The 14,182-nt window shown below is 37.2% G+C and overlaps 2 protein-coding genes across 3 annotated transcripts; both read right to left on the bottom strand.

Moving 5' to 3' along the window:
- Positions 1-2,780: 2,780 nt before the first annotated feature.
- stxbp2 (syntaxin binding protein 2) lies at positions 2,781-11,794 on the bottom strand. Of its 2 annotated transcripts, none has more exons than XM_037477115.2 (19): positions 11,646-11,794; positions 10,099-10,148; positions 9,934-10,015; positions 9,559-9,635; positions 9,376-9,451; positions 9,106-9,209; positions 8,720-8,868; positions 8,550-8,634; positions 7,829-7,959; positions 7,601-7,708; positions 6,821-6,878; positions 6,649-6,714; positions 6,238-6,318; positions 4,975-5,116; positions 4,640-4,746; positions 4,445-4,543; positions 4,284-4,369; positions 3,277-3,434; positions 2,781-3,174 (listed from the first exon to the last, which is right to left on the bottom strand). In XM_037477115.2, the coding sequence occupies exons 1-19, from the start codon at positions 11,680-11,682 to the stop codon at positions 3,095-3,097; spliced, it is 1,776 nt and encodes a 591-aa protein (XP_037333012.1). In that variant the 5' UTR covers positions 11,683-11,794; the 3' UTR covers positions 2,781-3,094. The 2 variants fall into 2 exon arrangements, with proteins under 2 accessions (XP_037333012.1, XP_037333011.1); XM_037477114.2 differs by having other exon boundaries at positions 3,277-3,437.
- A 762-nt stretch (positions 11,795-12,556) lies between these two features.
- Positions 12,557-13,720, bottom strand: LOC119219911 (protein PET100 homolog, mitochondrial). Its single transcript, XM_037475418.2, has 3 exons — positions 13,567-13,720; positions 13,276-13,395; positions 12,557-13,114 (listed from the first exon to the last, which is right to left on the bottom strand). The coding sequence occupies exons 1-3, from the start codon at positions 13,591-13,593 to the stop codon at positions 13,025-13,027; spliced, it is 237 nt and encodes a 78-aa protein (XP_037331315.1). The 5' UTR covers positions 13,594-13,720; the 3' UTR covers positions 12,557-13,024.
- Between the last annotated feature and the right edge of the window lie 462 nt (positions 13,721-14,182).

Consider the following 14,182-nt stretch of genomic DNA (forward strand, 5'->3'; position numbering starts at 1 on the left):
AATACAGATATCTATAGATTAATTATTCCTTCCTATTAATATTATAATTTGTTTTTCACTTAAGTACATTGTGGATAGATATATATATATATGTCTTATTCACATTTTTGACTTTCACTATTAGTCTTTGTTATTTACATATATTATCTAAATATACATTGTTTTTGTAGCATTAATTACATACCTGTATTTTACATTGTCCTTTTTTTCTATTTTCATAATTTTTTTATGTGTGTATAAGAAGTCTCAATGAAGTATTTCTGATTCTGATTACATCTCATTCGTGCCTCTTTTTGAAATTTAAGCCAAAACACCTCAGTAGTGTGGTGGTAGTAATCTTGCTGTTAAAATGTTGGTGTAAAATATTTTGTTTAATAATAAAGGGAAGTACTAACCTGGGCTTTAGAGACCATGTCACACAAGTAGCTTGAATTTTCTTCTGCAGATGTGGCATTTTCCTTTTTCTCTCCTGGTAATAATTGAAGAGAAACTCGCTGGTTGTCCAGTCGTTGGCTCTGAAAGTTGGCCAGAAGGCTGAAGAGCATTTCCAAATCTAGACCTGGGAAGATGACATGGGGAAAAAAGATGAAATATTTAACCCTTTTGGAAATGTTTACAGAGACTTGATTAACACAGACAGTTTTAATTGTCACCTGTGTTTGAAGCACTACTGCTAGGATCGAAGGAGCAGCGTTGGTCGTCCATGCGTCCACGTTGGCCATTGGTGATCAAATTCATGAAATGAAGTTCTTCAGGAGATAATTCTTCCTAATGGGGAAATACTGTGAGATTGATATTTGACCAAAGTAGGGATGAACAACATTCCATTTTAATACATTCTTTATTTTGTCATTTTATTTGAATAAATGGCAAAGTGGAAGAAAACTGACATATCATAGAATTTGTGCAATCATGCTTAAAACAAACCTGTAATTGCTGGTCTTGGACCAGCAGATCCTTCCTGCTTCCATCCGGAGTACTCTCTGCCACGGAAACCCGAGATGCAAAAGGGCCGAAAACAATCAACAATTGACATACAAAATAACGTCTACAATGCAGATGCTATCTTTGTGTCTTCTATCCCACCTCCAGGTGTTGTTTTGATTTGCCCAGTTTTAACAGGACTCAGGGAGCAGCACTGTTGATCCATTAGTTCAGCCTGTGAGGAACTCAATACGTTGAGCATCTGCTCATATTCTGGGGCTTTCTGTTGAACAGTGGCCAGGAGGAAAAGCAAATTATGTGAACTATCACAACTCGGATTCTCCGGAAACCATTTGCACCAAATATCCATTCTCCGCCAGATCTTAACATGCAATTAATTATTCTTAAAAGATCTTTCTTTTCACGCTCTCGTACAGTAGTAGTTCTGGAAATCAAAACAGGGACCACTGTAAAATGTGAAGTTCAAATGAAAGGTTATCAATGATAGTGTTGTATATTAGCCGACAAACAAAATACCATGGAGAAGAAGAAGTTTAGATGAGCTGGTCACTTACAACTTAATATAATAAGAACCATAATATCAGTCAATTAGAATTCAAAACATACAGTATTCACAAGCAAAGGAATAGATGTTTGGATATAAGGGTCTTACCAGCATAGTGTCGATAGCATCTGATTTGGAGTCCATTTCAGCAGCTGCCATCAGAGAAAAAAATAATACCAAAGAGGAAAAGAGTCCCTACTGCAAACAAAATGTGAAAAAGTGTGGATAGTTACACACAAATACTTGTAGTTTTTGTTTTATGTATCTCTTATGTATAATGAAAATGAAGATCCTGATTGATGCTTCTCCAAATGTTACTGGATATGGCTTGGTGGAAAGCTTTTAAAACAAGTTAAGTCCTCAGTATTAACCCATTGCCATTAATACCCAAGCCTGTGACCTGATCATAATACTACCATCTGTAATGCCAGATGAAAACATAATCCTCTAACATGGTGAGGGATGAGCTTTTTCACTGGTAGGTGTACATATTCTCCCTTTTGACCTCAGACTATACATAAGACTCATATACATAAGACTAAATGTTTGTTGCATGCAGGCATATTCCCAAGTTGTTATATGGAGATGACTGCTGTGAAAAAAATACATTTTACAAATATACAAATAGTGATAATATAGTTAGGATCGCTTCTGGTGAGAAGGATCAAATGGTAAATTACCTCGTACTCTAATCAAGAAGAGGAATTAAGGGAACTATAAAGTATCCAGTTATTGGTGAAAGCTGTAGTTATGAATGAAAATATTGTGCCCAGAGTGAATATATAGTACAGTATATTCACATTAGAGAAGTTTGAGTACATGCTCTTGAAGGTGTGTCTTATTCAGCCTTCTTTTAACTAATATATATATATATTAGTTAAAAGAAGGCTGAATAAGATTTTTTTCAAATCAAAAGATTTCCACTATGATTTTAAACCATTCTGAGCATAAATGTTTATTCTTGAATTTTGGATCAGCATGTTGAACAAAGCTTTAAAGTTTACCATAATGAGATTATTTAGTCACAGTTAAAAAGTCCACTGGAACGCAATGCACAACGCATCATTTAAAGTGAATTTCAAGTTCCTTTTATTACCATTTTTAAAACATAGCAACAAAACATCCACCCCACTGACTACGATCAATATATTAAGGAATTTAGGAATTGTGCAAAAAAGAGCAGCACAAGAAAAACATTTCCACACTTAATATCAGCGAATATACTTTACACACTTCTATTGGCTTATATACACGACACGCATCAGTAGATTTTATTTGATTTTTGGTGAGAGGTGGTTTCGATCTTAAGGGAATGATGCATTTTTAAAAGTACAACATAAGGGAAATCAAATATACATTGTAACATAACAAAAATAACTATTTAAAGCAGAATAGTAAAATAATCAAGGTACAGATGTCAAATTAAAGATTTCAATGCAATTTCAATTACAGTAGTATATGGAGCACAATTTACAACAAAAACAAAGATCATTCTAAAACAAAACAATCCAAAAAAGTGAAACATGGTTTGACTTTGTAGGCCGGTGGAGCAGTGACAGAAGACCAGCGTCAAATCATCAAATTCCCTGTTCAGGTTCACGCTATCTAACAATCAGGATTAGGAACTTGGTCCAGACTCTTTAGGTCATTAAGGAAGCTGGTTGGAGTCAAGATGTGAGAAGACCCTGCCATGGAGAAAAAAAAGAAGAAAAAGAAAACATTGAAATTAAAACTTGACACGCATTTTTGGGACAAAAATGATAGCCTGCTCAACAGCTTTTACTTACCAATCAGCACTTCCCATTTCCCATCAGTGGCTCGAGTAACCTCGTAGGCAGAGCGCATCTCTGAATGTGACAGCCCACCAATCACAAAGATAATAAGTCGAGGGCCAGAGCGGTATTCTGTTGGAGATTTATTTTTGTGCCAGTGTCCAAAACGTGCACTGCTGTAAAAAAAAAAGAAAATCAGACAATAAGACAGTTTAATCAAATTATGGGCTCAGCAGTGAATTTCATAATAATGCTTTGCTCACTACCTCATCTCATCAGTTTCACAGTGAGTGTTAAGACATTATATTAACCTTGTTTTCAACTGTGTCCGCTTATATACAGCCGTTCTACATTATTATGTTAATATCATTGACTACTCACTTTTAATTCTGCATTTTTCTAAGAAGGAAGGGGACAAGCATTTTGAATTATGCAGATTATAAGTAAATCCAGACCATTAGTGTTCATAAACAAGGCCATCAGGATAGGAATTACCTGCAGGATTTTAAAATATTTAAAGCAAAACTGGTTTATATGAGCTTTTTTTCTTGATACGCGTCACCTCAAGCTTGGCTCCAAATCGGTTATAGGGATAAAAGCTTTTATTTGAAAGAAATAATCTGTGTGCTATCCCAGTTAATAATAATGTTGCAAAAAATAGAAAAAACCACCCCGTTTGAATGTCTATGCCCACCACATCCATATTCTTCCCAAATAGAATTGTCTTATAATGTTAGGTTATGGAAATTTGGGATAAATTGTCATACTTATCATAACATTCTTGAGTTATGGCCAAAAACATGTTATGTGTGGTGATAGTAGATCTTATATGTAGTGAAAAATGAGCTGTTCAAAGCAAAGAAATTAATAGAACTAAACTAATAAACAAATATCACCGGGGAAGTAAAAGGCGAAATTAAAAACTAACAAAAATTGTGTTAATGTTTGTAAATCACAAATTGTAGTAAAGATACAGTACGCAGTTCAAATTTCAAACATTTTCTGTTTCTAGCAGCACCTACCTGACTGCTGTCTGGGTCGTGTTGATGGGCGCAGGGTCAGAGATGAATGGCCACTGCTTGCGGTCCAGTTTGTCCTCTATGGCATTCTGCGTTACAGAAACAGTGTAAAAATAAGAGGGCAAAGCTGAGAAACCTTAGAAACCTTGTTTTGCCTTTAACACCTCCATGACGTCTTTGATGATGGGAACCCATCTCGAGAGCTGGTAGGTGCTCCCTGTGCGCTCCTTGCGCTCCGGCAGCGTTATCCCAGCATTGCGGCCCTGACAAACACAACCACAAAGCATGAAAAACAAATACACAGGCGCAACAAACTATATTTGAAAAACCAGTAAGCACACTGAAATCAAGACATCTACCCCAGCTATAATGTTGCAGCCCAGGTTCTGCAGGTTGTTGATGATGTTGCTGTCGGCCAGTATGTTTGCATGCTGGATGAGCTTGGCGAGGTTCTCCTCCCCGACGCCTACATGGATCAGGAATCAGGAAACATTTATTGCCATAATATGTCAGAAATACAAGGAATTTGACTTGGCGGTTGGTGCATGAAAGCAGACAGTACGACAATGGACAACAGACAACATAGAGCAGGAATAACCAGATATGCAAAAATGGTTACAGCAAAATGCAAGAATCTGGTTTAAAATTATTCTATTAGTTCAGATATGCAAGATAAGTTTTAACAAAGTTGCACCTTTTTTCTTGTGGAATATGAACAGCAGTATGATGCGGATTTTGTCATAGGCCTTGATGTCATTGTCGAGGAGCACAGGAACGATGGTCTTCATGGCATCCTTTAGTGGTTCCCCTTGCTCATTTTCTCCCATTGCCAGGTCCTGCGGAAAACGCTTGTCTTTTATCATTAACTCCAACTAAAACCTCAACGACAGTTAGCCGACACTCAGGGAAGCTGTCTACCTTTGAATATTATTTTATAGTTTTCTTGGCCGGATTACGGTCTTAATAAAGGTTTAGTAAAAAGGATCAGCGCTATCACTGACTACTTTAAAAATGTTTGAGTTTCTTTGACACTATCCTAGATTTCACAGTAAACATCCGGAGAAACCTTTGTGATCCATTAACCATGTCAAACAATTAACGGTGGCCAAATGAATTTGCTTTTATACTTATCTTAGGTACTGTGTGACTTCCCTGAATACCATTATTAGGCTTTATGATAAATGTGGATGCCAAGTTCCAATTAATAACAATGAGTGGCTACGAGCGACTATGAAGCACATAGTTTTGTTAACAACGTTACACATTATATTGAGTTGGCCAAACAATAAAGACCAATAAAGCAAAATGACAGCCAACAACAACTGTGCTGGTTGGATCACACTATCCTTCTTTGCGCCAAAACATGTCCATTGGATTAAAGAAGCAGCTTTCAGACAAGCGGACACTCCATTAGGAGCGTTGAGTGATTCACTCAAAAAGGTCCCATCATCACTTGCTCAACGTTTCCTGTGTGCTTTGGACTCATCTGATACTTGACTATATGTGGAATAAAACGTCTCCTCACGGAGACAAAGCATGTCTGGCGTATAAAAAGAACACATTGGGGATTGACAGTGGTCTGAAACAGGGCTTTATCCTAGCCTGACGTTGATGGAAAGATTTCCGCATTACTCAGTAGAACATGTGTTATTAAGTGCCTTTATAACATAACAGCTTCTTCAGCATATCCGATGTCCGCTCCCAAGCTTCTTATGCAATATGACGAATCTACATTAAATATCAAAAGACTAGTGGAGCTATAAATAAAAGGCGTCACAACATTGGTCACATGGCATGGAGAGTAGGTGATCCGCTTTGATATAAAAACTAAACAGTTTGTTCCAACAACAATGCACTACCAGAAAAATGACAAGAATATTAAACCAGGCCTCAAATAGTATAAGTGAAAAAATATAATTGCTTTAATTTCAATTGTAAACCCCAAAAGAGTACTCACCTGTTCCACTTCACAAAGCTTATCAACAGAGGCCTTGAATGTATTCATACAAGCTGCGGCTAGGTGTAGGTGAGTAGAGTACTGTGAATGAAAATGAATAATATTATGTAATATGAAATTATAAATTATTTAACTTGTGGTATTAATACAATCTGCACATGTATGAATCACCATTTTTGAAAGCTACAGACAACACTGGTGGGAGGCTTTCTGTAGCTCAACCAAGATTCTTGACACAATGACAGCAACGTGGGCAATATTCAAGACACTTCATACGTTCAAAATCCTTATTGAGGGAAATAAACTGCAGTGTATCGTCCTGATCTTAAACAGTTCGGAGAACTTGAACAATAAAAACACGATCTTTATATGCCAATAAAACAGTAAAGGGTTTATCTTTATCCCACTGACCATGCTCAGCTCCTTTTGGTACTGGGGCATCTTCTTTAACATCTGAGAGAGATCTTTTAGGTTGGCCTGGGGATGTAAAACATACAGCATAACATAAACGTAGCCTTATCTTATACCATTGACCCGTGATTGATAATAACTAAATCAAAATGAGAACTGCGTGACAACTCACATTGTCGGTGCACATTCTCTTGCTCTGGCAAAAGGTGCGAAGAAGCTCAGTCACTTTCCTGTAACAGTAGGTTTTGAAAATTATCACCTTGCACAGGAATACGTTTAATAAGTACCGTGCAGGTTCCAAAGGTTACCTTGTAGGAACACTAAAGATGTATGGACAGACATCCCTGGTCATTCCACTAAGTTTGGTTTTTTAATTAATGCTGAAACTAAATAATTAATCACAAAATTGTATCTATTCTAAAAGTCCCTTCATTTTTTTCCATTACTGTTTTATTCATTTGAATGCTCTTTTCAACATGGAAAAGTGGATTGGCTAGCTTTATTTTACTGAAAAACAACATGACAAAGAGGGCGGTACAAAATAAAATGATAATGTGCACATTTCAGGTAAACAAGGACTCAGCCTATAGTGCAGTTGCTGTGGACAAAGCAGTCAGGCCTCTTATTTCAGAAACAATGAACCGTAACAGTTAGGTTACCAATAAAAGGTAAGCCTACTACTACTTTGATTTCAGCCAGCTACTCAAACGGACAAGCATGTTGACATTTTCAGACAAGTCCTCCATCCATCGTTATTTTTAAAGGAACTGTTAATCTTGCGATTAAAAATTGACCTTGTTAAAATGGGTTTGCATTAACGTTAGTATAGTGAACAATTAAGTCCTAGGTTTTAATTGTAACATAAAACCATGAGAAAGCAATGACCATTGCTTGTTCGGAAGGATGACAATGACTCAAGTGGCCCTCTCATTTTTTGTTTTGACAGACTTACTTAGTGACATCAGCAATGTGCATGTGTCTAAGCTCAACCCAGAGCTCATCATCTTCGTCCAATAACACTTCTCGGTCATTTGAATTCCCAATGCCCGATGACTGATAACTGAAATGAAACAAGTACACAAATACAACACAATTGACTGGAGAAGTGATTATGCCCAGGACAACACAGATGTCACGGATCAGGCAAAACAAATGTGCAGCAGTCTATGTGCATACTCACGTGTAGATATCCTGTTTGATATCTAGTAAGTCGTAGGCCATTGCCTGGAAGGTCAACTCGTGCAGAATAGGTGAGATGGGATCAAACCCACGATCAACAATGATCAGCTGGGATCGGGCCTTATCTGCACCCTAAAACCAATCAACATAAGGGATTCAATTTAAGATTAAACAAACATCAAGTAGATCAAGTATGCAATATGCATAAAAAATATGGCAGTTAGTTATCTTTTTGTAAATCTGTCGTGCAGGTTAGGGTCTCAAATAACGTACATTATGACGTGATGGAGCATGAGGCAGCATGTACAGTACACTACTGTACAGTACAGTAGGAAAAAGGGTTTGAGGAGAATGTTTAGACAGCACAACCTTGTCTTGCACTTTAGAAGTAGGGAGGGGGAAAACAGTAATACATGCCTGTCAAGACCCATCTCAGGATTAGGAAATTGCCAGCTAAAAAATGTGAAAAGGAGAAAAAAAAAAAAAATGGAAGGTCGAGCCAAGCGTGAGAAAGAATCAAGAATTAAAACCTAGAAACCATTGAAACATCCTCAAAGCGTGAAGTTGAAGAGCTGCAGAATCCCAAAGGAAGTCTATTATCTTATGCAGAAAAGTTTGTTCAGCATGAAAAAAAGCAGAGTACAAATTTAGAACAGAAAAATCAGTTGATACAGTTAAGCACATAAGAATTGTTGTGGACGGGGATCTGAAGAGTTCCTAACCTCCCCCATGCTTGGGTTGTCAGCTTTGTGAGCAGTAAGGCGCTGGTAGACCTCATCAGCCAGTCTAGCATTCTCCTCTGGTCCCCTTAGAGAGATAAAAACAACTAAATCTGCTAATTCAGTGGAAAGCTACTTTTAGTTGTTTTTTCTAAAAAAAAAGGCTTCCGTACTTGCGGTAACGTATTGCAGGGTACTCCTGGAGTGTATCACACAGTGTCGCGATCTGCTCTGCCAGAGTTTCTATCATTTTTTCTTTTGCTTCATTTGGCTTTGAACTGTAGAAGGAGTACAAGGAGTTTGGATCATCCAGGGAGAATACCTGTAGGGGTGAGAGGGTTTGAAGTCTGCTTCAATTTAAACAAATCATTTAGGTTTACAACAATCAAGCTGTAATATCTATATCTAAACCCAACGTATCCTACCTGCAATGAAAATCCACCATAGTGGTAAAACCAAATATCACACAAAACTAGCAACAAGCTGTTTAATCAAGTACAATCATAGTGATTAAGAAACAATATGGATAAAATAAAATAAAGAGGGTACAATTCCCTACCTGAGACTCGTATGGGAGGAAAGCGACATTGATCTCCTTTAAAGTCTTGACAACCTTGGCAACTCTGGATCTCCCAATCTCTGCAAAAAGACCATCTGGACAAGCTGTGGAAGAAAGCATAAATTAATAAAAAAGCAATAAGGTAATGTCAGTAAGTTTGCTACAGGTCTAAACGCTATTTATTTTGTGCTCGGAAACTTCAACGGGAAATTAATGATAAACAATATGTAACACACAGACACACACACACACACACACACACAATCTTACTATCGGTGAAGAAGATGTGTGCTGCTTTGTAAGTGAAGGCAGCGTCTTTGAAGTCATTAATGAGAGCACGAACGGACTGTAATTGAAAACACATTTCGTTCAAAATTGTGAAATAATGAAAACAATCACAATCAACGCATCATATCTTGTTGAGAGAACTCAGAGAAAAGGGCAAGAGCTTACCTTCTCAACAGGTGAAATCAAATAAATGGCCTCCAAACTAGAGATGGGCTCCCGACGTTTATTGATGTCCTCCACAACTGAAAAGGATAAAATAGAGGATTTTAAATGAAATCTCAACACTAGAGATTTGACTGGATCATGAAGGAACTGCCAACACACCATCATCTCGTTAAGTGAAAAAACTAAATTAACGAGTATTGGCATGAAATGAAACATCAGTCTTCTATGAGGAATTCTTTCAATTAGGCCAAGGAGATTGGGTCATTTTTATTAAATAAACCTGTGAGGATTCGTATATTGGAGACAGTGGATATTGTGAAGGTAAGAAATATTATGGCCATCCATTTGTATGCCGTTGATTATCTGCATACTTACTGGTCACCCCCTCTGCCAAAATGTCTGACATCTTGCAGCAAGAGGAGAGAATTCGCATGCTCATGTGATCCACGATAAGAACCTGGAGAAACACCAGAGGCAGAGGTTATAAATTCAGGCGGAGAAGATTTGGGGATTTCTTCAGTCCTATTGAGCAACTGTTACCTTCCATTCTCCATCCTTCTTTACACTCTTTATGACCCCATTGAGGATTTCTGTAGAAGAATTAAATTCATGTATGATTACAGAGAACTTTCTTTGCAAAGTTGCACCTTTTCGCACCTTCGCATTGCACAAAAAAGGTCCAATGAGTCCAATATGAAAATATCTGTCATAAACCCATATTCCTCTTTACTTGTAGACAAAGTAATATTTATTTGCAGATCATTGGTTAAAAAGCAAAAAAGAGAAGTCAGTGGAAGTGTTGTCTTCTATAACTACAGTCATTTTATAAAAAAGGACAAAAAAAAGAGCAAAGGAAATGTTAATTTGAAATGTGTTAACGTTTCATGTTTAAACTTAATGAAAAGGTTTTTAAGTTGGCTGTGTGTGACAAATGGTCTCAACCAGGAACTTTCTTTAAACAAACCCATATTTGGTACTTGTATTTACCAACTCCCTCGGATGGATGCAACTTCCTTTTGTGATAGTGCAAGACGATCAGACAAAAGCATAGTTGTCAAGTGTCTTTATAGGCACGACAGCTGAGGCGTGCCACTCCCAGTGAAACCAACTTCAAGTTTTATTGTGGAAGAGGACCATCCTGTCCAAAATGTCATGGAATAATAACATACAAACACCAAGGGCGCTATTCCATAAAACAAAAATCCATTAGTCTTTAGTCCCCTTGCTATTCGAAAACTTAACATGGGTGGAGAACAATATTTCCAAACATTAGATTAAAGCTCATAAGACCTGTGCACATGTCACCGTTGTGACGGCATTTTAAGTCTTCCTAAGCCAGGATCCAGACCCACAACCATCATCAAACAAATCAGTGGCAATTAAATAAGAATGAACAGCAAGCGCAGCAAATCTATACATAGGCCTATTAACAAGTAGCAAGTAAATGTTGGTCTGATCTCCTGAGTCCTGAGTAGAGCACAATGGTAGATTTTAGCAATTATGTGTGGCAGGTGTGTCCCCTCAACATTTAAGCAGTCTTTAAAAGCACAATAGATCATTTGACGTTAACGAAACGTGATTGCTATATTAGTCAATTAAAAAACAGCTGTTGTGCCAAGTGGTTTAATTACTTACAACATTACTTTTTAAGCTCAATTCATTTTAGCCCATTTCAAGAGAAGTTTTGGACTTCCTGTTTGTGGTTAGCTTGCTAATGTTAGCTTGTAGCTTGGACTGTCACTACAATGGTGACAACGACACACTGACGCCGCAACTTCTCTCCATTTTCACATCCACCAACAACAACAAACCACCCATTTCTCCTCGGCCACTGGTGTAACCAACCCAACCAGCAAAAAGACAATCAATGACTTTGTTAGCGATGACAGTATTTCTTCCGGCTCTGTTAGCATTTTAATTAGGACTGAAACAGGAAGAACTCGACCAACGTCCCCAGCAGTGTTTATAACGCAAAGTTAGGTTTAACGTCAATTTATCGAACTCCAATGAGACAAATCGAACTAACCGCCTGCGTATCTTAGTTGAGATGAACTTCGAGAAGGCGATTAAAAACATGTATAACTTACTTTCCCCAACCACCGCTTTCAGCCCACTCGGTGCCATCTTGTCAGCAATCTGTTGGCCGTTGAGTCGCTCACTTCCTTGTTGTTAAAGTCTGCGTGATGCGAGGTGACAACAGCTGGAGGGGAAATGTTGCCCTCTGTTGCCTGATGCTGCAACTGCCCGAAAGCGTATCATACACTTAACCCCGATGTTGTGCTGTAACCTAGTTGAAACAACTAGCAAACGTGTAAAAAAATATATAAAAGATATAAACTAAGCTACATTATTTTTGCATATGCGTAGTCCTCAATCAAGCCTTTGCAATTCCGTGCGTTTTCCTAAATTATTCGAACCGGTGGACAATGCTATTATCAGTCTGACAATCTCATGATAAAATACAATTAACTTCCAAAATGAATGGCAGTAATGAAAAAAGAAACATATGCTAGAAAGAAATAATATATTTTACTTGTGCCTTGGGATCCTGATTGGGAGACTTCTAAGAGGCTAATTTTCTATTGCAGAATATATTTGAGAGTAATACTTGAGCCTGAATATCACATAATCACTTCAACGTGATGAATGTGATATTCAACAGTTTGTTAGCTACGTCAAGACACATCCAAGACTTAAGAGTTTTTGGCAAAGCCAAACATGGCACTGTTTTTAGTAACATAAGATATGTCATAGCACCATCTTTCCAGCTCATATGGTGTTGAATAAAAAACGTTTTGGATTGGAACATATAAGAAATACGGCTGAGTGATTGGTGTATAACAATAAACATAATTTTAACTATGATCATTTACAATAAAATTAGGTCATAATTGAATGTTGTTGTATCCCAATTGAATCATCTCTGGTGCAGTCAGGTGATTTTCATCTACAATGAAAGCAGTAAAAATCTCACAGATGAAAATCTATTGCAGACTAGTGAAATTTTACATTTTATTTCCCAACAAAATAACCCAAAACAGAAATCAAAAGTTTCGAAGACCATAAATCAACATCTAAGAGCAATAGTTACTATCATCTCTGTCCCTGAAAAAAATATGTGTGCTCAATTCCAAAGAGTTCACATACAGTATGTGCTTTGGTATTAATGTCTCTTTCAGTTTAATGTTGCCAAAAATGCTAACTCGCTGCAATCATATGTTGTAAAACAATAAATATGTAAATAAAAATAAAAGGATAGATTCTGAAAATTACTCAAATAATAATTTGATGACAATGCATTAAACAACAAATCACCAGTCATTTAAATACAAAGAATTCAGGCAACTGGAGTGTTCCTTGAGAGATTCAATCACACTGTCCGACCATTTTTATTCAATAAAAACGGGCAGATGATCCTCCAGCAGTGGCGTAAATAGTATAAAAGCATCTCTTCAACACATAACTCTCAATTCTCAGAACCCATTGTCATTGCCTTTAGTAGTTGCTTCTCCTTACGGGCACGCATTCGCTCTTTGAAGTCCTCCATCTCTTTCCTCTGCAAATAAACATAGAACAATCATGATCATACATTGTTTTTACAAACGTAGTTTTATCAGACGTATTCAACAATTAAAACACCAGCTAAGAAGCCATCCAGGCAACAGTTAATGCCGTGTTTATTATTAGCCTGGTTTAACTTAATAAATAAAAACTTACGCGCAGTCCGTCGTCAGGGGGGAAGATCTCCCTCTTTCTCTTTACTATGTACTCTTCAAAATACTCTGCTTGATTTGAGATCCAGAACATGGTCACGGGAAAGGAGAGATACAGCATCATCTGCTCAAAAACAAATAGATTCGTGAGTAATCGGGGTAAACGTGACCGCACTTAAACTAAGAATACAGGTAATGGTTAGCTAACGTTAGATCGAGGCACGGAAGCTTGGACTAATTTTAAAATTGAATACTACCTTTATAGGGACGTTGTTTTAAAAAGATTGGTACTTACTCTAAACATTTCTATTTTAACACCCATTTCGGGACCGGCACTGGAACTACAACAGTGAAATGTTATCTAACGCTAAACGTCTAACGACGCAACAAGACCTTCAAAGTACTTCCGGGTAAGATAGTTGGAAGCCACGGCGCATGCGCTCAGCTAGTCGGGAATTAATATATTTATAACAGTTAAAAATTGGCCACAAACATTTAATTGTTTACAACGCTATCTCCTTCATGAGATACAATCTGGAGAGTTCGAAATCGGATTACTTTTGAATCGCAGCTGACCTTTGGTTTGATAAAAGGTGCAGGGTTTGCCCACAGAGAGGCGCTGTAAAACATTGATTTCTTTTTTAATACCATTGTTAGTGTGCTTTTTAAATAAGCCCTGCAATAAATACCTAAAAAGAGAACTACAGTAGATGTTTTATCGTGATACTGAGTATAAAGTGAACAGAGCATCAAAATACGTCGAAGCTGTTCACCACGCTGTTTATAATTAAATAATATTAAATAAAAACAATTGAATACAATGGATAGAATCAACCCCCCCCCCCCCAACTGTTTATTCGTTTGAACTCATTTTTTGTGAACATCTGTTTGTATTTGTTTTTCTTTACACT

This window comes from Pungitius pungitius, chromosome 12, assembly GCF_949316345.1.
Source record: "Pungitius pungitius chromosome 12, fPunPun2.1, whole genome shotgun sequence".
In the NCBI taxonomy this organism is placed as follows: Eukaryota; Metazoa; Chordata; class Actinopteri; order Perciformes; family Gasterosteidae; genus Pungitius; species Pungitius pungitius.

What these genes read in the sequence shown, in the direction of transcription:
- LOC119219911 (XM_037475418.2), bottom strand. Translation starts at nt 13,593, where the DNA reads ATGGGTGTTAAAATAGAAATGTTTAGA. An exon ending in TTAAAATAGAAATGTTTAGA is followed by an intron (nt 13,396 to 13,566) that starts GTAAGTACCAAT and finishes GTTTTTGAGCAG; the next exon opens with ATGATGCTGTATCTCTCCTT. An exon ending in CCCCTGACGACGGACTGCGC is followed by an intron (nt 13,115 to 13,275) that starts GTAAGTTTTTAT and finishes GTTTATTTGCAG; the next exon opens with AGGAAAGAGATGGAGGACTT.
- stxbp2 (XM_037477114.2), bottom strand. Translation starts at nt 11,682, where the DNA reads ATGGCACCGAGTGGGCTGAAAGCGGTGGTTGGGGAAA. An exon ending in CACATTGCTGATGTCACTAA is followed by an intron (nt 6,879 to 7,600) that starts GTAAGTCTGTCA and finishes CTACTGTTACAG; the next exon opens with GAAAGTGACTGAGCTTCTTC. An exon ending in ACCAAAAGGAGCTGAGCATG is followed by an intron (nt 6,319 to 6,648) that starts GTCAGTGGGATA and finishes TTTCATTCACAG; the next exon opens with TACTCTACTCACCTACACCT.